At 38.9% G+C, this 25,923-nt stretch overlaps 2 protein-coding genes across 2 annotated transcripts in view; one reads left to right on the top strand and one right to left on the bottom strand.

Annotated features, from left to right (window-relative positions):
• The window catches only part of LEKR1 (leucine, glutamate and lysine rich 1), a 268,126-nt gene extending 245,765 nt beyond the window's left edge, over positions 1-22,361 (top strand). Inside the window, exons 11-13 of the mRNA XM_007164823.2 lie at positions 1,914-2,075; positions 5,632-5,931; positions 21,841-22,361. Of these exons, the coding sequence (XP_007164885.2) occupies positions 1,914-2,075; positions 5,632-5,931; positions 21,841-22,257 (879 nt within the window). The 3' untranslated portion in view covers positions 22,258-22,361. The remainder of the gene's footprint in view (positions 1-1,913; positions 2,076-5,631; positions 5,932-21,840) is intronic.
• A 1,486-nt stretch (positions 22,362-23,847) lies between these two features.
• Positions 23,848-24,193, bottom strand: LOC103011958 (60S ribosomal protein L35-like). The gene is given in 2 exon segments (XM_057545968.1): positions 23,848-23,950; positions 23,952-24,193. Coding segments are annotated over 2 exon segments (345 nt in total).
• Between the last annotated feature and the right edge of the window lie 1,730 nt (positions 24,194-25,923).

Below are 25,923 nucleotides of genomic sequence, written 5' to 3'. Positions count from 1 at the left end.
TTTCTTTGAGACACTTGTGATGTATCTAAATGGCTACCAAGAGGCAAGTGAACACAAGTACCTGCAATTCAGAAGAACATCTGCTCTTTTTTCTGAGGGCCCTCAGGCTCTCCTTGTCTTTTGTAATCTGCTAGCAACACATCTGAACAGTTCTATCATGTTCCTAAATGATTTTCGGTATCCTTTCCCCCAAACAATCCAGAAATTTATTTTGAGAGAGCCAGAATAACTCTGTGCATTGAGTAGAAACATAATTGTTTTGCCTTAAGGCAAATGATCAGTCCTATACCCAGTGCAATAAATCCCACAGACCCCACACTGGGGCTAGTCTTCTATGTGGATTTTATGTAATTTAAATGGCTTCCTGCAAACTTTCTTAGCAAACTTTCTGTTTCCTGGTACCCTAGTTTCAGTATCCCCTTGAGAAATTCAGGTTGACCTCTCTCCTTCTCCTCTTAGTGGCCTGAGAATCACAGTCACAGAAAGTCATGTTTGACGGTTTTTCTCCCAAGTTATCTGGCATTTACTCCCTCTTCGAATTTATAATCATGGCACAATGTAAATCTCGAGCCGGCCTGTCACTGGGATCCCTTCTCTACTCCACTATATAGTCTCCCAGGCCTAAATGACTCCAGGACTCATAGATTTGTTCTCTTGCTCCCGTAGACAGAGCCAAAACCAATGGTTAAAAACCACGGGGAGAGAGATGTTGGCTCAACTAAAGGAAAAACTTCCTAATGCTGAGCGCTGTCTGAAAATGGAAACGCCTGCTGGGGAAGGAGTGAATTATGGTTTCTGGTGGTGTTGAGGCACAGAGCAGACAATGATTTGGTGCAAATTCCATGGTAGAGACTGAAGTCAGGGTGTAGAAGTAATCTCCACTGACTATTGAATTCCTGCTTGTGCAAGAGCTTTACACAGATGTTTCATCTCATTTAATCCTCATAACGACCCCCAAGGGAATTAGTTATAACCACATCAGGAGAGGTTACAGTCACAATTTAAGATCACACAACTAGAGTGGCAGAGCCAGGATTTAGAGCCAGGATTTAAACTCAATCCAAAGCCTTTGTTTATTCTTCCACAATTCATGGAAGCTTGAGAAAATGAACTAGGGGATTTCTAAGTTCCCTTCCAGCACTGTGATTCTATGTGAGTCAAAATCTGGATACGGGCATCACTGACTATGTTTTCCTTCAATCAGCCTTTTGGCCTCAGTCGCATTAAAATGATAATCTTTGACCCCAAAACTGTCTGATCTCTATCAAGAAAGGACCATTTTAAAAAATCGACATTTATACCTTGTATCCACTCTTAGTTTTCAGCAGAACTTAGTGTAAGAGCCTCAAAATCTTTTTTTTTTCCTTATGGGGTTGCTGGCAAGGACTGAGTTTACACCATAAATGTACAGAAGATTAAGCTTTTAGTATTTCTGAAAACTGTTATAATATATTGTACTAACTTCTCTACTCATTTTACAGGTTTTGATGGTCTTAGAAGATGTAACACTATTTGACCTAAGGTCAACTTTTCTGGCCTGAGTTCTGAGTCAGATATTTTTTAAACATTAGAATTTAAAAACTAATATTAGGATTAGAATTTTTAAAATGATTAGATCCTGAGTTCTCATCATAAGAAAAGAAACTATTTCTTTAATTTTGTATCTATATGAGATGCTGGATGTTCAGTAAACTTATTGTGATAATAACTTCAGGATATATGGAAGTCAAACCTTTATGCTTAAACTTATACCTTAAACTTATACCTTAAACTTATACCTTAAACTTATACAGCACTGTATGTCAATTATATCTGAATAAAACTGGGAGAAAAAATATGAGTCTGAAAATAGGCTTAATTTACTTATCTGAAGATAAAATGGCTTTATTTGTGTGTTAAATGCTATTTTCTAGATTGAAGCTGAACTTGCCAAGGAAAGAGCCCAACATTTAGTTGAATTTCAGGAGCAAGCTCTTCTCTTTAAAGAAGTTAAACTGGAACTCGATATTGAAAAGGAAAAACACCAAGAAATAATCCAAAAGTATAAGAAAGAACAAGAAGAACTACAAATGAAGGTCTGTCATTATGATGTTCATCATTACTTAATGGGTTTGAAACTGTAGATGTTGGTTATTTCCTCCTAAGGACACCACTATATTTATAACTCCTGTAGATTTTCTCATGGTCATTGTGCCTTAGTTTTAGGTAGATAGAATGGTTTGGCTATTTTCCAGAATGAATGACTGAGATAAATAATATAAGCATACAATCCAGCTATGTATGGTATTTTTTCCTACTAAAATAAACTTATTTTTAAAACAGCATAAATTATATAACCAATAATTAGCATGGTTAGATGTTCCAATACCTCAAGTATCCAACAAAAGATAATGAGGTGTTTCACATAATTAAAATTTTACCAACAATTAAAGCCTACCCCCTTTAATTGCAAATATTTTCAACTCTAAATATTTTTGAATGAAGGGAAATATTTTTTAAATGTAATCACACCTCCATAATTTCTTTTTTTTAAAGTATCATTTTAACTTTATTTTATTTATTTATTTATTTTTGGCTGCGTTGGGTCTTCGTTGCTGCATGCAGGCTTTCTCTAGTTGCGGTGAGCAGGGGCTACTCTTCATTGCGGTGCGTGGGCTTCTCATTGCGGTGGCTTTTCTTGTTGCAGAGCACGGGCTCTAGGCACACGGGCTTTAGTTGTTGTGGCTCTCGGGCTCAGTAGTTGTGGCTCATGGGCTCTAGAGTGCAGGCTTAGTAGTTGTGGTGCACGGGCTTAGTTGCTCCGTGGCATGTGGGATCTTCCCAGACCAGGGATCGAACCCGTGTTCCCTGCATTGGCAGGCGAATTCTTAACCACTGCACCACCAGGGAAGTCCCCATAATTTCTTAAACAATGTGTCCTAAACATAATACAAGGTTTCGTTAAGGTTCCCTTGTTTTCATAAGACCTGAGAGTAGAATGTGTGTGTGTGTGTGTGTATTAACCAAGACCCAGTGATGAAGTCATATTTTTGAATAAACTCATTAAGAGTCTATGTAAATTAGCCTTAAATGAGACTTACTGGCCTCTACTTTGGTGTATAGAGGGTATGGTACAGCCTTTTCAGTAGCTCACTGGGAACGACAGGCAGGGCCAGCCACATGAGTGTAGCACCACAGGTCCCCACACTCAAAAAGGCCTTTCAGGTTTAACACTCTGCAAATGCTGTCTTGAAATTCTTAATAATTTTACCTCTGGGGGGACTTCCCTGGTGGTCCAGTGGTTAAGACTCCCCCTTCCAATGCAGGGGGTTTAACTTCCAATGTAAGTTGGATCCCTGGTCAGGGAGCTAAGATCCCACATGCCTTGGGGCCAAAAAATCAAAACATAAAACAGAAGCAATATTGTAACAAATTCAATAAAAACTTTAAAAATGGTCCACATCAAAAAAAAATTTTTTTTTAATTTTAAAAAAAGTAATTTTATCTCTGAATTTGTGTTTTGTAAGTGAACTCCTATTGGGACAATGGAGCATGCGCTGGGAACTTGTAGCCTGGCTCACCTTAGGCCCCTCCCCTTCTGGACAGATTCTATCCTAGACAGGCCTCTTGCTTCCTGGCTCCTGCCCCCCACCCCCCTTTCCCCCTAACCTTGTGACTGCTGTTGCAGTCCCCAGGCGGCTCAGGACCATCAGCAGGAGAATGCTGAAAGGCAGGCCCCAACTTACCAGGGCTGCAGTCTTTCAAGAGAAATCATAAGTCCAGATTTTGTGAGTGAATTCTCTTGATTTTTTATTTTTTTATTTTTTTTAAAGGAATATTATTCAGCTTTATTTACTTAATTATTTTTGGCTGCATTGGGTCTTCATTGCTGTGTGTGGGCTTTCTCTAGTTGCGGTGAGCAGGGGCCACTCTTCATTGTGGTGTGCAGGCTTCTCATTGCCGTGGCTTCTCTTGTTGCGGAGCACAGGCTCTAGGTGCGCAGGTTTCAGTAGTTGTGGCACACAGGCTCAGTAGCTGAGGCTTATGGGCTCTAGAGCGCAGGCTCAGTAGTTGCGGTGCATGGGCTTAGTTGCTCCGCGGCATGTGGGATCTTCCTGGACCAGAGCTCGAACCCGTGTCCCCTGCATTGGCAGGTGGATTCTTGACCACTGTGCCACCAGGGAGGTCCCTTGATTTTTTAAATGTTGACTCCCTTTTAAAAAAATCAAAACATGTTTGTGGCTATGTGAGCCTCCTCTCCTCAGGATAACCTGCTCTGTTTCAGTGTCAGCTCTCCTCTGGATGAAGGAAACTACTGTTCAGACCTAGCAGTGGCCCTCTTCCTTCCTGGATTAATTGAAGAAAATGGAATATTAATTTAATTTATAAAATTACTAAGTGTGGTAAATAGATTTCTTGTAAAAGTTATTCTTAATGTAAATTTAACATTTGAAACAAATTTTTGATACATAACTCTTAAGTAATGGTTCACAAAATCCTTGGAACTTTGGTCTATGAATGTTTTCCAGATTCTTCATGGGCTGATTTCTTGTACTAATATTTATGTGACAATATCCATAGCATAAATAATAAGGATATGTTTCATCAGAAGGAGCTTTGCTCTTCCTGGTCTGTTTTCTGTTATTTGTTTTGCTTTTTAAGGAGAAAAAAATAAATAGTCTTTTCCCTTCTAAAGAATTTCATGACTTTGAGGAGAAGTTTCTCAAGTTATTCTTTCCTCTCTTTGTCTAGAGCTACCACCTTCAGAAGCAGTATATTTTCTAAGTATTCTGGTATCCTCTAGAACTGCACTGTCTAATGTGGTAACTTATGTGTCTACTTAAGTTTCAATTAATTAAAATTAAATAAAATTGAAAATTGAGTTCTTCACTCATGTTCGCCACGTTTCAAATGCACAAGAGCCCATACTAACAAGCAAGAGCCTATTTGTGCAGTTCTTCCCAGCTCAGCGATCAGTGATATCACCTTCATAGCTTGGAATTGGCCATGGTGAGAGTATTCACACCATGGAAATTAGATATAAATCTGGCTTTTGTGTGTGTATGTGTGAGTCCATTGTTAAACATTTACCAGCACACCACTATCAATAGTCACATGTGGCTAGTGGCTACCATATAGGACAGCGCAGAATATTTCTATCATCATAGAAAGTTCTGTTGGGCAGGGCTGCTATAGAAGGTGTAGTATCTAGGGTACCTCCAGTCATCATATTCAAGAAAGAAAAAATATATATCGAAGGAAAACTTAACTGGTATGGTTTGCGTAGACTATAGCTGTGGTGCTCTCCTACATGCATCCCCAAACATCAGGCATTTCTAGATCCCAAAGCCACCCTAAAGTGAGTCCAGACAGGCACTTGATCAAGACTTGAGCTGTCCTTGGTAGCTCAGTTCAGCCACAGAGATTTATGTATTTCCAAGTATGCCCAAGTGATTAATGCAATTCCATTTTAGTTGATAAAAATAAAATTTTAGTCCTAACTTTTAAAACCTTGAAGGCCTATATATGTCATAGATTTGTTTTCATCAGATCAGAACACCAGTTATTTAGAATAAACCTCTTAAAACCACGAGAATTCTGTGGATACCTAGAGACTATCACCCACAAACTAATGCAAGATTTATCTTACAGATATCTGACTTAATTGAAGGCGCTACTAAAGATCTAAGGCTGAAAGTGGCTGCTCTTGAAGAAAAACTCCATGAATCCCATATTCAGTATACTGAAGAATCTGAGTTAAAGGAGAAAGAAATCGAAAACCTTAAAAATTTGGTTGCAGAATTTGAATCACGCTTGAAGAAGGAAATTGACAGTAATGATTCAGTTTCAGAGGACTTGAGGAAGGAAATGAAACAGAAGTCAGATGAACTGGAAAGAGTAATGCTGGCACAAGCACAACTGATACAGCAATTCAACCAGTCCCAGGAAGAGGTAAGAAGCAGGTGATGGTACCATTGCAATTAGTGAAAGAGTGCATGTTCCTTCAACAAACAAAACAGGAAAGGTAGCTTGGTGTCATGCAAAGAGTCCTGGACTATTAATCAGAGATCTGGGGTCATATCCTGGCTCTGTCCTTAACCAGGCAGGCACTTAACCTCTCTGGACCTGGCTTCCTTTTCTGTAAAATGAATAACACATTTAACTACATAATCTCTAAGGTTTCCTCAGCCAGTTCTACTGTGTTGCAAATGACCATTTAAAACCTCTAAGATTAGAAATCTTTATATATTTATGTCTTATTTGTTGTGACAGTAAATCTTTGCCAAAGAAACTTTTAGAGTACTTGCTGCTTAAGTTAATATTTTGGACAAGATATTTTAAAAACAATTGTTCTTTAGGGTTTTATTTTTCTGTCAATCTAAAGTTATAAGATAATTTACATGTATTGGTCTTCTTTCCTATGTATGCATGATTATTTCAGCAGTGTTTTTATTTAAACCGGAGTAGACTTATTTTGATTTGAAATTTTTTCCTAAGAAAATCTTATTTCTGAATTGCTGAGCAGTTTAGAAATGGTGGATGCTATGGAATGGATGTTTGCGTGTCCCCCCAAATTCATATGTTGAAACCTAATCCCCAGCGTGATAATATGTGGAGGTGGGTCTGTGGGAGGTGATTATGTCTTGAGAGATGAACTAATTTCCTGAATGGGGTTAGTGCCCTTATGAAAGAAAACTTCCTCGCCCCTTCCGCCATGTGAAGACACAGCAAGAGGATGGTCATCTTGAATCAGGAAGCAAGCCCTCACCAGACACCAAATCTGCTGGCACCTTGTTCTTGAACTTCCCAGCCTCCCAAACTGTGAGAAATAATGTTTGTTGTTTGAACCACACAGCCTCTGGCATTTTGTTATAGCAGCCCAAACTTATTAAGACAGTGGGGCAATTTTCCAATAGCCAAGAATTAGAATATTGTCACATTAGAATATTTGATCCCATTTATGACAGTATAGCAAATAAAGGCAAATGGAGGAAGATTCTGAATGTTAGTGATAATTTTTTTTGGTTTTATTGGCATCTTAATAAAAGAATAAAAGGAAAGTGCTAGTAGTAATATTGATTGTTAACAAATATACCATGTTTTCTTCCTGTATTTAAATTATCAACCCAAATTAAAAGTTTATGCTATCATTATAATTATGAAGTGAACCTATTGCAAAGAAATTTTAAGTTAAAATGTAGAATTAACAGAATACTGGATCAAGAATAATGCCTAAAACCCTATAGAGTAGGAATTATTTCCATGTTACAGATGAGGAACTGACTCAAGATATTTGAATAATTTGTAAGGTCACACAACATGGTGGAGCGAAGATTCAAATTTGAATCTCCAAGATTTGACTCTCCAAACTTCATCTCCATGAATCTCTATGCTTCCTCTTTTAGGATACCAGAATTCTAGTTATTCTGCTTCCAAATTTCAAAGTGACCTCAGGCTTGGCACTCAACATCTCCAGGACACACACACACACACACACACACACTCTCTCTCTCTCTCTCTCTCTCTCTCACTTTTAGAATAACAACAAACACACTAGTGCTTACTCCACCAGATGGTTAGGGTGTTACGTGATTGAGTGTCTCCTGTTGGAACACAGCAGCACAGCCTCCCTTGAAAAAGGGAGCTGCTCCACCAGTCCAGGCAGGAGTGGCAAGAGCGAGCACACATGGATTCAGCTCTGCTGGAGAAGGAGAGAGGTGATGCTTCAAATGAGACAGCAGTGTTGAAGTTCAAGAGGAGGAGGGACAGCAGATTAAAGGAGAAAAAACTCAAAGTTACTAGACCAGCAGGTTTTCTAACTCTTAAATCCCCAAAAGAAATGGCAATATGGAAAGTGATGAGTAACTTATAAACTAGGACATGTAGAAAAAGACTGAAGGGTCAAATCCAGTAAATATATAATAGGCAACTATTCAAGTGCCAGGCACTGTGCTAGTCATCAATATGCAATTATGAACAAGACTGGCAACTGCCATTCCCTGCTTTCAAAGAGGAATTTACAGAAAATATTATGTGAGCAATTAAATTGACATCCAGAGGAAAGAATGGCCTAAAAAGAAACTTATCATATAAAAAGCACAGACTAAAAGCTAAAAAATTGGCCATAAGGACTTGCATTAGTTTTCTATTGCTGCATAACAAATTGTCATCAAAATCAGTACTTCAAACAACATTTATTATCTCATAGTTTCTGAGTGTCAGGGATCTGAATGTGGGGCTTAGCTGGATGCCTCTGGCTCAAGGCCTCTCATGAGGTTGGTGTTAGGGTGTCAGGGGCTGCAGTCTCATCTAAAGGCTCAACTGGGGGAGCGTTGGCTTCCAAGCTCACTTATGTAGTTGTCAGCAGGATTTATTTCCTCATGGCTGTTGGGCTGAGAGCCTCAGTTCAACGCTGGCTGTTGGTCAGAGGTCCCCACTCAGTTCCTTCCAACATGAACCTCTCCAAAGAAGAGCCTACAACGTGGCAGCTAGCTTCCCTCAAAACAAGCGAGTGAGAATGACAGCGTGCAAGAGAAGGTGCCCAAGATAGAAGCCAGTCTTTTTGTAACCTAATCTCAGAAGTGGCATCCCACTGCTTTTGCTGCATTCTATTCATTAGAGATGAAACAACAAGTCCAGCCCACACTCAACACAAAGGGATTGCACAAGGCTGTGAATAGCAGGAGGGCAGGGATAACTGGGAGCCATTTTAGAGGCTGCCAATCTCAGGGCCTCTGGAGGTAATTTTGGCAAGAAAAGCTAGGCTAAAAGTGGAGAGCAAATATCTTTTTCACACAAAAGGAACTACATTTGGAGTTCTTCCTGCTTGTTTGTTGTAAAAGGAAGCCACTTAGAGATAAAGTTTTATTTTTTTAAATGCAGACTTTTGAAAGATACAAGACACTGAGTTGGTATATAAATGATCGTGGATCATTATTGGGGAATAGAAAGAGATCAGTGCAAAAGTAGTTACCTAAGGACATGCCTGAGGGCAGACTTTCCATTAGAAGTTAAATAATTACAACTGAACTGTAAGAGTAAATAATTAAGGCTGCTTTGCTGGTTAAGAATGCTAAAGTCCAGAATATTCTTATAAAAATAGGAAATGAGCTAATAAAAGTGATAGGAGTTATGAGCCAGAAAGAATCAAGGTTGTTAACAGGTAGAGTGAAAAGCACTACATTTTTGTGACCATGCATTCCAGACACTTGAAATTTCTCAGGTTCTGGAGGAAAAAAAGCTTCATTTAAGTGGAGAACAAATTCCCATTAGAAAGAAGATAAATTAATGGTCTAATAAGGAAACTAATTAAGGGGAGGAAAGCCCTGCTCTCATTCAAGAGGCCAGAGAATAGATAGAACTTTGTTTTTAATTGTATAAAGAAAGTTCTCAAGGATAGGAGGAAAGCCATAGCCTCTAAAGGGCAAAATGGACATTCCTGCATGGAGCAGGGATTAGTGGAGAGCTGCCACAGAGACAAGGGTCAAGAAGGTGAGGCAACAAAAGGTGCAGGTCAATAAGAAGAAAGAAAATGGGAAGTAAAACTGTATGGGAAATGTAAATGTGAAAAAGGGGCTCCTGAAATTCTATATAGGGCGAAGACACAGACATAAAAATTGGAACATTAAAAAAAAGAAAAGTAGGAAGTCAGAAAAGAAACATAATATGTTAGAGAACAGGACATTATCATTTAAAGTCAAGTTAAAATAGATCACATGCTTCTTGCTGCCAGTTTTCCTTCCTACTAGCTCTGTATGAGTCCTATCAAGACAGTGTGACCCTGATATTAGGGGCCTTGTGATCCAGAGGAAGAATGTGGTAAATCTGAAAAAACAGTTCATGTACAACTATCAAAGGAAAGCCAGTACAGAGAGTTCAATATTTTTGTTGTCTTAAAATATAGATAAGGAAAAATAAGGGGCAGAAGTTTTAAATTCTACTACTTCCTGCAGCTATTTGATGAAAATGAAAGATTCAAAAATAGGAAGGAGTGCTCTTGGTTAAACATGGAGAATTGAATGCATATGTTTATCTCTGCTTCCATCCCCAAACACCACTAAAATGACAGTAAATTAATAAAAAGTGAATAAATCCATAAGGAAAAAAGAACAAGAAAGGAGGTGACACTAGATGAAAAAGACGTTGACTAAATTTTGGAAAATGGAAAGTAAGGTATGGATGAGAGGTAATCAGCAGGCTATGGCTATTGAAACCTAAGGCCTGTGGAGAGTGTGGGAGTATGCGGAATCCTAAAAGGAGCAAACCCAATCACGTGACGTGACACTGGAAAGGCTCAGAAATTGAGGACACCAGATATCTCTGAAAGAGGGAGAGAAGAGTGGATCTGAAAACAGGGCTGTTTGAATGATTGTAAAAGGAGCAAATAGATGCTTAGACGCCCTCTCTAACCCCCAAGCGGCCCCCACCTACCATCCTGGCAGGATACCAAAGGTTTACACTCTAGAAAAACTGAATGCAAGAGGCTTCGGTCTTGAGGATACACAGCAGCAGAATATGAGATAAGGCAAGAGCTGGATTGAAGGTCTGTGTATTATAGGGTGAGACCTCCCAGTCCCTGTAACCCACTCACTTCCCAAAACAGACAACCAGGCTTATCTATCAAAATCCAGGAAATTGGAGGAGCCCTCTGTGGCGAAATGAGCTCGCTCAAAAGAAAAGACCTCTGGATACTGACAACTGGGGTCTTTTAATTAAAAGTTTTTTTTTTTTATTGGAGTGTAGTTGCTTTTCAATGTTATGTTAGTTTCTACTGTACAGCAAAGTGAATCAGCTATACGTATACATATATTCCCTTTTTGGATTTCCTTCTCATTTAGTAGGTCACCACAGAGCACTGAGTAGAGTTCCCTGTGCTATACAGTAGGTTCTCATTAGTTATCCATTTTATACATAGTATCAATAGTGTATATATGTCAATCCCCAGTTCACTCCACCCCCCCATCCCCCTTGGCATCCATACGTTTGTTCTCTACGTCTGTGTCTCTATTTCTGTTTTGCAAATAAGGTCATCTATACCATTTTTCTAGATTCCACATAATATGCATTAATATACCATATTTGTTTTCCTCTTTCTGACGTACTTCACTCTGTATGACAGTCTCTAGGTCCATCCACATCTCTACAAATGACCCAATTTCATTCCTTTTAATGGCTGAGTAATATTCCATTGTATACATACACCACATCTTCCTTATCCATTCCTCTGTTGATGGACATTTAGGTTGCTTCTATGTCCTGGCTATTGTAAATAGTGCTGCAATGAACATTGGGGTGCATGTGTCTTTTTGAATTATGGTTTTCTCTGGGTATATGCCCAGAAGTGGGATTGCTGGGTCATATGGTAGTTCTATTTTTAGTTTTTAAAGGAACCTCCTTACTGTTCTCCATAGTGGTTGTATCAGTGTACATTCCCACCAACAGTGCAAGAGGGGTCCCTTTTCTCCACACCCTCTCCAGCATTTATTGTTTGTAGATTTTTTGATGATGCCCATTCTGACCAGTGTGAGGTGATACCTCATTGTAGTTTTAATTTGCATTTCTCTAATAATTAGTGATGTTGAGCATCTTTTCATGTGCCTCTTGGCCATCTGTATGTCTTCTTTGGAGAAATTTCTATTTAGGTCTTCCACCCATTTTTTGATTGGGTTGTTTGTTTTTCTGGTATTGAGCTGCGTGAGCTGTTTGTATATTCTTAAGTAAAAGTTATATCCATGTCCAATCTACCCACTGAGACATATACCGGTAAATAAGCCCTTATGCAGGCACACAGAGCTTCCAGTAACATTTTGAAGACTCATTTTTAAACCCAAAAAGCCAAGAATCGCCAATCATTTGAGGAGCACCTCTAACATGAAAGGCAGAAGTCAGGATCAAACAAATAAGCAAAAAAAGAACTCATAGGAGACAGATACAAAACAATGTGGGAAGCAAAAGTGAGCTTCAAAAAAGAGCACAGTTAATATCCTTAGAGAGAAAAGAGAAGATATTGTATCCATGAAACATGAACAGAAGGCTATTAAAAAAAAAAAGAACAGGAATGAGTATTAAAGTACAAGAACTGAAATAAAAAATTTAATATTTGGCTTAGATGATAAAGATGAAGAAGTCACCCAGAAAGTAGAAGGAAATGCAAAGAGATGGAGAGAAGAAAAGAAAATTAGAAGATCAAGCCAGGATATCTAATACCTCATTAATAGGAGTTCCAGAAAGAGAGAACAGAGAAAATGGAAGGGAGAAAACTATCCAGGAACTAATCCAATAATTTTTCAAAGTACTGAAAGGCATTTCTATATTGAAAGGGTCCACTCAGCATGATGGATGGCAAAGCAAACACACCAAAGCACTTCATCATGAAATGTCATTACCTTAAGGACAAATATAAGTACTTAAAAGCGTTCAGGAAAAAAAGAGGGGTCACTTAAAAAGGATTAGAAATCAAAATGGCATCTTTACAACAGCAGTAGAAACTAGAAGCCAATGGCTTCCAAATTCTGAAGGAAAATTTTTTCCAACCTAGGATTCTATATCCTGCTAAATGATCAATTAAATGCAAGTGTCAAGGATATTTTCAGACATTAAAGTTCTCAAAAACGGTACTTCCCTTGCAGCCTTTCTCAGGAAGCTGTTAGAAGATATACGACACCACAAAGAGGGAGTAAACTAAGAAGGGAGAAGACACAGGAATCAGGAAATGAGCATTCCAGCACAGGAGAGAGGTAGAGGGATTCCCCAGGATGATGGTGGGAAGAAATCCAAGGATGACAGCAGTGCAACAGATTTAGAGAATAACCAGGTTGAGTTCAGCAGAAGAATGGAGGGTTTTTAGAAGTATGTCACTGAGAAAAAAGAGAACTGATAGATTACATGGAGTGCTTAAACATGTTGAGAGGATATTTACACTTCTGTAAGTAGGTTTGGTGAAAAATTAGTTATCAACACCTAGAAAATTAAGCAGATAAGTAACGGGATAATAATAAACTCTAGAAGGAAACTTTGCAAGAAAGAAAATGTAATCATAGTACACTGCATGGCTAAGATGTACATAATATTTATATACTATAATCATGTAAGGTGGAATATAGATTTGACTGAAAATTGCTATAGAAATTGGGAAGATTTTCCAATAAAATTGTGATAGAAGCTTCTCCCAAAGGAACAGAAACATCTCCTAATGGGGGGAAGAGAAACAACAGTTACGAGTTGAAATAGGAAATTAAATCCTCATCTTTCATTCTATGAAATCAGTAGATAACGACTTCAAAACTGAAAACCATGAGATAGCTGTATAATGATATTATTTAGGACTATGGAGATAAATATCATAAGAAACAGCTTAAAAACCTGAAAATGGTTGTTCCTGAGAGGCAGAACTTGTAAGTGTGAAGGAATACTTTATTTCATTATAATTTTGTAGTATTTTAATTCTTAACTATGTGTAATATATTACCTTAATTTAAAAAAAAATTTTAAATAATGGAAAGGAGTAAATTATAAAGAGGACCTGATAGACAGGGCAACAGAGGAAAGGATAAAGGACAAGGTTATAGAAGAAAAACCAGGAAAGTTATAAGTAAAGCAAATAAACAACAGAATGTGAAGCTTAATGAGATATTTTTTAAGATTATGAGAAATTTAAAAATTAAGACAAAGCAGATTCTAGCTTAAATTTCAGTAACAGGTGCCTGACACACTTCTGTTTATTCTTCAAGTCTGAACAAAAGGAGAGCTCCTCCGTGAACCCACAGAATCCCAGAGGCAAGCTTGGGTGTACATCTGTGTGCCTAATGCGGCTGTTTTTGGTTTTTTTAATCGTATTTTTTTATTGAAGTAGAGTTGATTTACAATGTGTTAGTTTCTGGTGTACAGCAAAGTGATTCATTATATATATATATATATATATATATATATATATATATATACACATAATATACATATATATCCTTTTTCATTATAGGTCTAATGCAGTTGTTTATGCACTCATTTAACATGTAAATAGTTGTTTTTTAATAGATGCTAAGAAGAAATATTAATTTGGGTAAAGGCATACGTTCTTAGGGAGAGGTGCTGTATTAGATGGGGTAGTCAGAGGACTCTCTGAGGAGATAATATTCAAGCAGACCTGAAGTGAGGAAAAGAACATTCTAGGCAGAGCAAACAGGAAGTGTAAAGGTCCTGTGGCTAGGAACATCCTGGGAACCTTCAAGAAACCACAAGGAAGTCAGCAAGCATTGCTGGAGCTTAGTAAGCAAGGAGGATGTGGTAGAAAGCAAGGTTGGAGGGGCCAATTCATGTGGAGTCTTTGAAGGCAGTAAAGACTTTGGATTTTTTTCTAAGTGTGATGAAAAGCTACCTGGGTATTTTGAACAAGGGAGTGACATGATCTGACTTATTTTTAGAGAATAACTCTGACTGCTTTGTGGAAAATAGGTTGCTAGGTGGGGGGGGGGCAAAAATGAAAGCAGAAAGACCTATTACAAGGTCCTTGAAAAGGTCTAGAAAAGCATTGATGGTCATCGTGGTAAAGGAGGTGAAAAGTGGCCAGATTTGGTATATATTTCCTAGACGGAGGCAACAGAAGTTGGTGATGGGTTGGATGATGTGAAAGAGTAGGAGGGGTCAAGGATAACTCCAGAGTTTGGAACCTCAACAACTGAAAGTGAAAGTGCCATTTACTGAGATGGGAAACACTAGTCAAGGAATACAACTGGGGAGGAATATCAAGAATTTGATTTGGGACACGTTAACCTTAATATGTCTGTTAGATATCCAAATGGAGGTTTTGAATGGGCGGTATGTTCAGGGGAAGGCTGACTAGAAATGCTGATTTCGGAGACGTCCATGTGTAGCTGATACTTAAGCCTTGGGGCTGAATGAGATCACCCAGGGCATGAGGTAACAGAGAAGAGGGTTGAGAACGCTCCAACTCTGAGAGGCTGGAAGGAGGAGGAGACTCGGCAATGGTGACAGAGAGGGAATCGCTAGTGAGGTAGGAGGAAAACTGGAGGAGACTAGCAAGGACTCTAGGAAAGAAAGTGTCTAAGGAAAGGAGCGTGCAACTTAGGCTCACAATCTCCTGTACAAGAATTTTGATTTCAGATAGGTTTTGGAATTCAATTTTGAATTTTAGAAAGTTAGCAAAATGCATATGCCCCTGGAGATCTAGGGTAGCCTCTTCCATGCAGTGACATTAATATTTCTGCAGTGAAACACAGGAATGGCCCCACTGAGTGAAATAACAAGATTATCAGTCCAGTCAGATTTTATTACCAAATGTTACAAGTTAGACACATTTTTCTTTACTGAGCTTTTTGGATGTCAGAATTGTGGCTAATGCATTGTAGATGTGTATTTGCTTTCTTTCTTTACAACAGCTGTTTTTGTTGTTTCTGTTGGTTCACCTGACCATCTCTTGGCATCTTGGATCTGTTTGTGTTTAAAAAACAAAAAAGGAGAGTATATATGTTTCTCTATAGGATCACATACATAGAGAAATGACAGGAAACAGTGAAGGAAGAATTTTCCCCAAACTATTTACAGTGGTTACCACCGGGGGGATAAGAAGAGATGGGCAGAGGTTTCACTTCTTATAGCTTTTTAAAATTGGGGGGATTATGGATGACTTTTAAATTTTTTGGTGTTCTGAATATTTTACAAATGTAAAGCCTATTTTAAAAAAAGAAAACCTATTTATTTAGGAAAGTTTACTAAAACATCTAGTAAGGATGGGTCTAATTAAAATTTAGGAATACATACATTTGAAAACATAAATAGCTTTTCTGCAAGAGGGATTTGCCTAGTTTTAAGATATGCATTTACTGTATTTCTATATTTATTTGATATAGAGAAAATGCTACACATTTCTCTGGTAACTCCATTTATGAGAAACCAAGGTTAGTAAATTAAAAAATGAGTAGCTCTCAATTTGGGCCTGAATAAAGAGAACATCCGAGTCTTTTCCAAGAGTAAAGGGGTAAATGGGAGGTTCTCTAACTTCTGGCTCCACAGGGAACAGGAGAGGACGGGGTGTAGGTGCGGAGGGGCTATTCCTAGGGTTGGTTGGCAGCGGTAGGGGGCTCAGATTGAGGATCTCCAGTCGTGGAGAGGCAGATCCAGGCAAGACTGTCTTTCACATATTGGAGAGTCAGCCCTGATGCAGAGTATGGATGACAGAAATTTGACAGAATGAGAAAAAAATACAGAGAAATTGTTTTTTGTTGTAGTTAATTAATACTAATTAAGTCTCAATTAAAGTTGGCTTACTGACTTAGAAAGTAAATTCTGAACACTGTGTCTTCATGGGCTCTTCCTCTCCATCCTGAAAATCCGCTCTTGAAGCCTATCAGTCCAAGGGAGTATTGCCCTCTGTTTCTACTTCTGGTTTGAAGTCTGCCATAGTTATTTCACAGTGTCCATTATGTTTGCAAGCATAGAAATACAATTTTAAGAACAACCTGCCTGACATCCGTTTTGCTTCTTTCCTGGAAATGTATTCAGATTCTCCTTCATGCCTTTCCAAAGGGCCATTTCCACTGTTTTTCAGCAGTGTTTGGGGCCGATCAGATTAGTTGAACAGAAGCCTTAAATGGAAGTTTGGGCACGTCCTTTGCTAACTCCTACTCATCTTTCTGGTTTCCACACCTTTTCCACAGTCTCCTCTCGCCTCAGCTCCCCACCCAGTTGGCCAGCCTAGGATAGATCTAGTTTGGGTTGGTGGAAACTGTAATCTGATCAACGCCTGACTGGTTCAGACCTAACTGGGTATAATAAAGCATGAACAAAGACACCCATCTGTGCTTCTTTTTCACTGAGGACTTGCTTTCCTGGCATGTTCCCCCCAAATTATGCCAAATACAGCTGATTGCCATCACAAATGGAATTCTCACCTTCAGAATGATCAAGTTACCCAGCAAAGCCTTCTCTTGCTTCTTCCACTGTTTTTGGAATTGAAAGCAATCCAGCTGTCTCTAAGGATAAAAATGAAAACAAACATAAAAATAAACCACTCTTACATTGCAAAGAGTGGGGGAAATTGGCCAGTTTTTAATATTAGAAATTTCAAACAGATGGTGAGCTAATTTATATTTTCATTTTGAAATTTACTTTCCCAGTGGGCGTGCAATTAAGCCATATTTCAAGTCCATTCAAAGTGGCCTTCATCTGAAAATGTTGTAGACATATCTATAGATAATGCTCTCAACCAATTGGCAGAGGTTAAGGACCCAGGAATGCTAGCTCCCCCTCTCCTAGACCGCCTTAACCAAGGGGCACTCGGGATAGGGACCTCCTCCATGAAAACTGGGCTCCTATCCTCCCTGCCTCCCATCCTGCCCCACTCAGGGCTACTTTCTACTGAGCTGACAAAGCGATCTTCCTTTATTGCAGATTTGACAATGCCAGCCCCCTGCTTGAAATAAACCTTTCAATGACTCCATACGGCCCTCACAATTAAGTTAAAACTCTAATGTTTGCAGGTTGTCAAAGTCGTCCTTGATCTCATCCTGCTTACTCCTCCCTGCCTGGTCTCTCCTGGTCTCTCCTCCCATTCTGCACTCTGCCCTTGAGTCACACTAAGCCATGTGTTGTCCCGAGACGTGACTCTCCCTCTCTCACTGCCAGGAATTTGTACTCACTGCCCCTCTTCACCTGACTCATGCCTCCCTTTCCATTTTGACTTACAGTCTAGTTGCAATGCAGTGATAACACTATTTTACCATGCTAAAATATGGCCAAGATCCTTTTACCTAAAACATTTAGAATGCTATAGCTTCACTGATTATACTCATGTTTGCCCATGATTTTCAGTCTTACTGAACATATTCCATCTTAGACATTTTCCTACGTTGTTCAGTGAAAACACATATTAAAATTCTGCAGCAACACAACCTTACAAAAAAATCAACAACCCCAAAAGACAAACATTTTGCCTAAATTGCTGAAAGCAATCTAACCATGAGTGAATGATTCTTTTCCACATATGATGGAATTTTCCACTAATGTGTCTCCCTGACTCTGGCCACATCCACGTGTGCTCTTGTCATGCCTTGTCACACGCACTCCACCTCTGAAATAGCAGTCCCCTAAACTGGATGTGTTCCATTTCCATTTGTTTATTCCATGATTGAATAAATTCTAACATCTGAACTACATGTTGTACAAAACTGAGTTATAATCCAAATTTTAAAGGAGGAATTAATGGTGGCAGAGGATATACAGATATTGTGAGACTCATCTGAGATTTCATAATGTTTATGACAAAGATAAAAATAGAAGTCCTATCCTTGGATCCTGTTCTCAGTTTAGAGGTTCTCCTGGTTTGGGGAATAATAGAAGAAAGAGAATTTGTCCTTTGTTCTGGAAACTAATAGCCTTGAAGAAGGATGAGTTCCAGAGCAGTGGGCCCCAGACCAAGATGGTCAGCAGCCCTTCCAAAATTCAATCTGTAGCTGACGGGTAGAGTGGGTGCTCCCACTGTACTTGTTATGGGGACATCTTTGGGTTCGCTCCACCTTTTCATTTCCTCCTTCAGTGTAGTGTCACTTGCCCTAAATAGCTTTTAAATGACTTGCTTTATGGATGTTTTCCATAGAGCACTACTCCTTTCCTTTGAGACTTGAATTTAATTAGTTAATTAATTATTTATTTATTTATTTTTGGCTGCGTTGGGTCCTCGTTGCTGCACGCAGGCTTTCTCTAGTTGCGGTGAGCAGGGGCTACTCTTTGTTGCGGTGCACGTGCTTCTCCTTGCGGTGGCTTCTCTTGTCGCGGAGCATGGGGTCTAGGCACGCAGGCTCAGTAGTTGTGGCACACGGGCTTAGTTGCTCCATGACATATGGGATCTTCCTGGACTAGGGCTCGAACCCATGTCCCCTGCATTGGCAGGCGGATTCTTAACCACTGAGCCACCAGGGAAGTCCCTGAATTTAATTTTAGTAAATGGATTGAATTTTATTTTTCTTTTAATGAGAGCCGTTGTCATTACATCACCCATCATTTTATCCTTCCATATTTGTGTACCTTTTATTCATGTCACCCATTTATTGACCGCATTGTTAACTTCTATAATTTTTTTCTTTTATATACTCACATAACGTTAACTCTTTCCCATAGCTTTCTTAATCAAGAGAGTTTTTATACTAACTTATTTAAAGCCCTGTAAATCTAATCACTTCAATACATTTTGCCTGCTTACTCTACTAGTAGTCAGGGAACAAAATGCATTGATGCTTTTTCCTTTTAAAAGAAAGTTTAGTTTAAGTTTAGAAAAGTTGGGCAAAACCAGATGTGATGTCTTACTGTTTTTTATTGCTTCAATGTTCTGGAACAAAATGGCCCCTGCATGCTTGGTATAATTAATTAGACAATTAATTTAGGCATAGGCAGCTTGGAGCCAGGCTCTGGAGGCAGGTAGGGGCCCCACCATTTCAAAGCTGGGTTACTCTCAGCAAGTTACATACCAGTGTGATCTTCAGTGTCTTTCTTTGTCAAATATAATTGTTGGGAGCAAGAAATGAGATGACACCTAACAAGGCACTTTATTAACCTCTTCTCTAGCCCTCCCTCTCCTGCCTTTTTAACAAGTATTTCAGGAAGAGTTAATGAGAACCAGATGATACAGCCACAAACACCATCCTTGGTCTCCTGTTCCTCCAAAATAATAATAATAATAATAACTGGAAGCAAGTAATTAATCCCCATGATTTGAAAAAAAATGTGAATATGTGGCTCATATATGTCTATTACTAATATATGTAAATGATGAGGCTTTGACCCAGATATGCCACTGATTTTATAGACTATTAGTGTACAACTGTTAATCTGAAATTGCTCCATACTCTGCAATTTTAATTACCAAATTTGGAATTGGATGGAGCTCTGACCGTAATCACAAGAAACTCAAATACAGGAAGATGCTACTTTCCCTGATGTTTTGTTATTTAGTTCCACTGACAGCAGATTAGTCAGCAAGCCCTTAGGAGGATGCTTTCCGCTGAGCCTCAGACTTGGGAATGCCTTGGCTGTTTTTACAAACAAGCTAACCTGATGGAAAGTCATTTTCAGCTGAAGAATCCTATAGCATGATCACTTGAATTGTGTTTACTTATTTGGATACCATTTTGAAGTGTTTACTTTTCAATCTCTTTTTTGACATCCTGCAGACATGAATGTCAGGACATTAGGGAGATCCAAGACCTAATTCTTACCACGGGGCTTGAAGTAATTTTGATGAATTCCATAGGTGAAAGATGGCTATCATTCTTCAACTAGAAATGTAGAGTCTCATCATTTGAAGAAGTTGTAATGATCTCTAGTCTAGTCACATGCTTGAAGCTTAAATTTGCTCCAAAACCTCCCAGTCAAGTGAGATTCAACCCTTCAGAGTATCCTTGGACAGCTCTGGCTATTAAAAAATTCTTCCTTCTCTTAACCCTCATAGCTTCCACCCTTGGCTCCAACCAATGTTGGGGACATAAAAAGCAGCTCTGCTCAAACTTATGATGCTGCAAACTTCTTGAGGTCAGGAACTGTATCCACTACAGCTTCTAGTAACTTGATACATGATTGCTGAGTGGAGTTCAAAGCAGATTTTGTTCTTTATTTCAATATATATCTTTTTTTTTAAATTTTTTAATTTTTTTTTTTTTTAATTTTTTTTTTTTTTTTTTAATTTTACTTATTTATTTTTGGCTGTGTTGGGTCTTCGTTTCTGTGCGAGGGCTTTCTCTAGTTGTGGCAAGCGGGAGCCACTCTTCATCGCGGTGCGCGGGCCTCTGACTGTCACGGCCTCTCTTGTTGCAGAGCACAGGCTCCAGACACGCAGGCTCAGTAATTGTGGCTCACGGACCTAGTTGCTCCGCGGCATGTGGGATCTTCCCAGACCAGGGCTCGAACCCGTGTCCCCTGCATTGGCAGGCGGATTCTCAACCACTGCGCCACCAGGGAAGCCCTCAATATATATCTTACAAAAGAGCAGATCATCAGTATATTTAAGTTCTACCGAGAAAGCATCACATAAAATTACTGATTTTATTATCTAAATGCTAGAGCTGATATATTTTATTCTCTCAATTTTATAATTCGAGCAATTTTTATCTGTCATGTACTGCAGTTTCCCTTCATTATAAAATAACATATTGGGACTTCCCTGGTGGCGCAGTGGTTAAGAATCCGCCTGCCAATGCAGGAGACACGGGTTCAAGCCCTGGCCTGGGAAGATCCTACATGCCACTGAGCAACTAAGGCCGTGTGCCACAACTACTGAGCCTGTGCTCTAGAGCCCGCGAGCCACAACTACTGAGCCCGCGTGCTGCAACTACTGAAGCCTGTGCGCCAAGAGCCCGTGCTCCGCAAGCCCCTGCTTGCCACAACTAGAGAAAGCCCGCGCACAGCAACGAAGACCCAACGCAGCCAAAAAATTAATAAATTAATAAATAAATAAATGTATTTAAAATAAGTAAATAAACAAAATAACATACCAAATTGCACTACAGATATTAACTACAGAGGTCACATGTACAGGACAGACTGTCTCAGGCACAGAGGAGTTGAAACCCCACTGAAGTAGGCATTGGACGTTCTGGGTTCTAGCACCAACTCCACCACTATCATCTGAGTGACCCTGACTCTTGGTTCCTCTTCTGCAAACTGTGATGGTTGAACCAAATGTTCTCTTAAAGTTCTTTCCAGCTTCACAGGTCATTTGCATTTTTGACTTATTTGTCCCTGTCAAAGAACATAGACCTCTGATTTCCAGTTCAGTTCTCAATTTACATTGCCAGTAACTATCCGTATGTACACTGTTTAAAGCTAGGGCTGCTTTTTCTTTCCTTTTTCTCATTGCAGAACACTTTTCTTCAGGAAACAGTGCGTAGAGAGTGTGAAGAACGCTTTGAACTGACGGAGGCTTTGAGTCAAGCCAGAGAACAGCTCCTGGAGCTCAGGAAGCGCAGCGGACAGTTACCCCTGTCACCATGCTCCCTCAGCCAGGGCAGCCTAACCTCCTCTGTTGCAGCTAGCAGCAGTCAGGGAGAGAGGCAGCTCGCAAGACTGAACTCCGAAAAGAGAATCAAAATCCCCGGCCTGCACGGAGTGTCGAAACCCACCGCTTCCCCAGCCTCAACTCAGCCCAGCGGGGTCAGCAGCTCAGGTTTGCCCACATTCCCCCAGCCACACCCTCCCCGGGGGGGTCGACCGTCTTCAGTCAGTGAGACCCGGCAGAGACTGGCTGTCATTCTGCAGAGGAGACTGAGTCAGCAGTGATGGAGCCAAAGTCAGGAGCAGCTCCACACAGCATGCCTGTCTTTCCCAGAGTCCAGAAACTCACTGTACGAGGATGAAAAAGATCAAATTATTACCACAGATTAAGAATGCATGCTTACAGATATTTTTAACAAGACAGTTGGAAAAGCTAACCAATTGTGAAACCACATTTTCCTAGAGGCCTTTGAAACTGCAACAGATAATGAAGTTGTTGGTATTCCAGAGGGCCAATTTCTATATTTATGTATTGTGTGTTTCGATGTGCTCTATGAATATGCCCTTTTAGAGATCATAGGTAAAATTTTTCACCCATAACATCTTTTCTACTTTTTTTGCACCATTACAAGCAGATCTACTTCTACAAAATAATAATAATAATAATAGATTTTATTGGTTTTGTTGGTGTTTGTTCATTTGTATGTCGAACTGAATAGGTTAAATAGATGTAATTAGTATTCCAAATAGAAAATGAAAGGACTTAATCCTTAATTTGATAATTTTCAAAATGCTTATTCAAATATTCACAAAGTTCATCATAATCAAAAGTTCCTCTTTTTCACCTCACAATCTAATTGGTTAATCTAATTTCTTTTTAAGTGTGGTCAGAAGTAATGATAGGTAATCCTCAGGAAGACAGTCTGGGGACCCTCTAGAAAAAGGGACAGAAACTCCAATTCAAGAAAAAGGTGGTTTATTTCTCAAACTATAGAGATTATTTTTGATAACAAGGAGCCTGGCCATGAAAATATTACTTGGTAGAGATTTTCTGCACTGAATGCTTTTTGGTATTCCAGGTCAGATTTTGGTTTTAACTAGTATTCTGGAGCCATTGTGTAGAGAACTAATTCAAGACAGTTTAGTAGATGCACGTAGTGCTAATTTGGGATTCAAATTGTATTACCCCTGAATATGGGCATCTTGTTAACATGTTTTCTATTTTCAGAGTGAAAAATTAAAACCAGAAACCAGACCAGCTATTTTACGTAATCTTAAAGCTTCAGGCTCCTCCCGTTTCTTAAAACACAACTCTTTACCTTACTCTAGTATTTATTTATCATTTTATCCATCTAATAATAGTGTATTTTTCTTCCATGACTGATTTTACTCAAATCCTTCATCTGACTGCATCATAGATATCCAGGCTTCTTACTCCCAGATTAGAATGAACTAACACATGTGAAATACGGCACATAGAACTCTCTGCTATTTGGCCACCATATAGATGAGAGAATCCAAAGGTACTTGGAATCCCTCCCATGTGCAAAAAAAGTAAAGTTACTAAGCAAAATCAAGTTTATATCCAATCTTTCAAAGGATTGATCTAACCTAGGGTGTTTTAACCTCAAAAAATTCCACATTAGCTCCACGAACTTCCCTGACTAGTTTAAGTGAGCACATCGTGTATAAAGTCTTAACAATGCTTGCTTTTGTTTTACAGAGATTGGCGTACTGTAACGCATTTGACAAGAGAACATAACATCATCTAATGGTGGTGCTGGAGTGGATCTTAGAGGCCAACCCCAACAATCTCTCTCTTTTTTTTTTTTTTTTTTTTTGCCAGTTAGTCGTGTGTTATTTACGCCTGGATGCTCAGGCCTTGATCCCGCACTTCCACGGTGGGTGTGGCTCCTTCCGCAGCCGCCACTTGGCCTTCAGGTTCCCTTCGGGCTTGTTCAGCCGGCGTCACATGGCACAGATCCAGGGGTTTATACTTCTTGCCCTTATATAGTTTCCTGAGGTTCTCCTTCTGAGTCTGGTTGATGACGGTGAGAACACGGGCGATGGATTTGCTAACACCTCGGACCTTGGAGAGTTTAGAAGCCGCGCCTCTTGTCACTTTAGCGACGCGCTGCTGAGATAGCGCCACCTTCAGGTCCTCCAGTTGTTTCAGCAGCTCCTTCTTGCCTCCAAGGTCTCGGGGCTTAATCTTGGCCATGGCTGTACAAGCGGCCTCAGCCGGCTTCTTAGAGGGAAAGAGCAACAGTCTCTTTACAAGTAAGGAATAGATGCTCAAAGAAGTCTAACTTGCCTAAGGTGGGACAGCTAGTTAGTGACTGAGCTAGAACCACTATTACCTGAACCCAACCTTTCCACCTCACTTTTCCGCTTACCAGAGAGTCCCAAACCTCCATCATGACTTTTGTCAGAAGCACTTACACTGTGGTTACCTAATATTTTCTTTAAATGCACTCAATTTTTAAACTTAAATTTATATAAAAAGGAAGCTTGACCCAAGGAGGAATAACTATAAAGTAATGAGTTTAATATACTTTAAGATAAATATGTATCTGTTAAAATACAAAATGTTGTTAATATACCCCCTAAAATTATCTTGTATAATGCCAGCAGTACTCGTGCCACACTCTGGAGACTACTCCACCAGACCTCAGTGTTTTTGATCTGGTGTTTGCATGTTCAGATTACAAATACTCATGACATAAGGTGGATGGCAAAAGCTAGTGGAAACTCTAATAAAAGCACAGGAGAATATTTTGGGCAACAGTCTTTGTTATCATATTATACATGCTTTTCCACAATCTTGCAATTTCAGTTCTCTCTTCAGGAACCATGGGGATACATTTTTTCTAAATTATGAACATATTTAAATTTGTAAAGAACATCACCCATAAGCTTTTCTAAAGTGATATAGAGACCATCCATGCAAAACCTGGTTTCTCAGTTTGTTGTTACACTCTTACTTTACAATGAGTAATTTGGTAAATAGTCACTCTGAGAATAGAATCATGATCTGCAGTCAGGCTGTATTATATTCCACACGTATGTCAGAGAGGTAATTCCATGGATAAACATAGAGGCAATATTTACATTTATTTCAACCTAGACCATCTGAAGCAGTCTAGGTTGTGTGCTTATATCTTTTGAAGAAAGACACTTAGAAAAGAGAATAGCATTAGAGTATGTAACCTGAGGGTTAAGAACACATTCAAACTTTCCTTGATTTTTGCACTGATTAACTCCTGTCCTGAAAGAGTATCAGGAATGTTAAGAAACCAGTGAATATTACGGCAAAATAGGGCTCTCAAATGCATATAATGGATATTAAGTCTAATAGTTTTAATTTCCCTATAGACATACATTTTCCATGACTTCAATGGAAGAATTTATAGGTGTCAAAAGAAAAGAATATCATAGAAAATATTCCTTAGGAAATTATAATACTATTTGTTTCTTTTCTTAAACTTAGATTGGTAGACAAAGATGGGGGAATTTTTCTATAGTTACCATAGATTTCTCAAACAGTATTTTTTAAAAGTTTATTGAATTAAATGACTATAGTTAGTCAGAACTACTTAAAACTTATATTTTCTGGCAATAGAATTGACTAGAAGAGAAATTAATATTGAAAATTATGTTAGCTAAGACCTTTTAATGTTCTATTAGTCTAAAAGTTTTTGTAATATTACAGATTAGTTATAGCTAATTTCTTTTTGATTATGCAACAAGTTTTCTCAAGCTTTATCTTTTAAAGTTCTTATGATTATTATAATATTGCACTTATAGATCAACCTAGTATCCTAAAAGGGTTAATTCTCTGTAGCTGAAAATTCTGAACCATCATGTTGACTCTTACTGAGCACAGGAAATCAATTTAGTGTGTGTCCAAAGTTCACAAATCCCATAATAATTATGGATTTTTTTACTTTC

The sequence above is a fragment of the Balaenoptera acutorostrata genome, chromosome 4, assembly GCF_949987535.1.
Source record: "Balaenoptera acutorostrata chromosome 4, mBalAcu1.1, whole genome shotgun sequence".
Taxonomy (NCBI): domain Eukaryota; kingdom Metazoa; phylum Chordata; class Mammalia; order Artiodactyla; family Balaenopteridae; genus Balaenoptera; species Balaenoptera acutorostrata.
The sequence above is the reverse complement of the archived record's forward strand: the minus strand, read 5'-3'. Positions and strand labels throughout refer to the sequence as shown.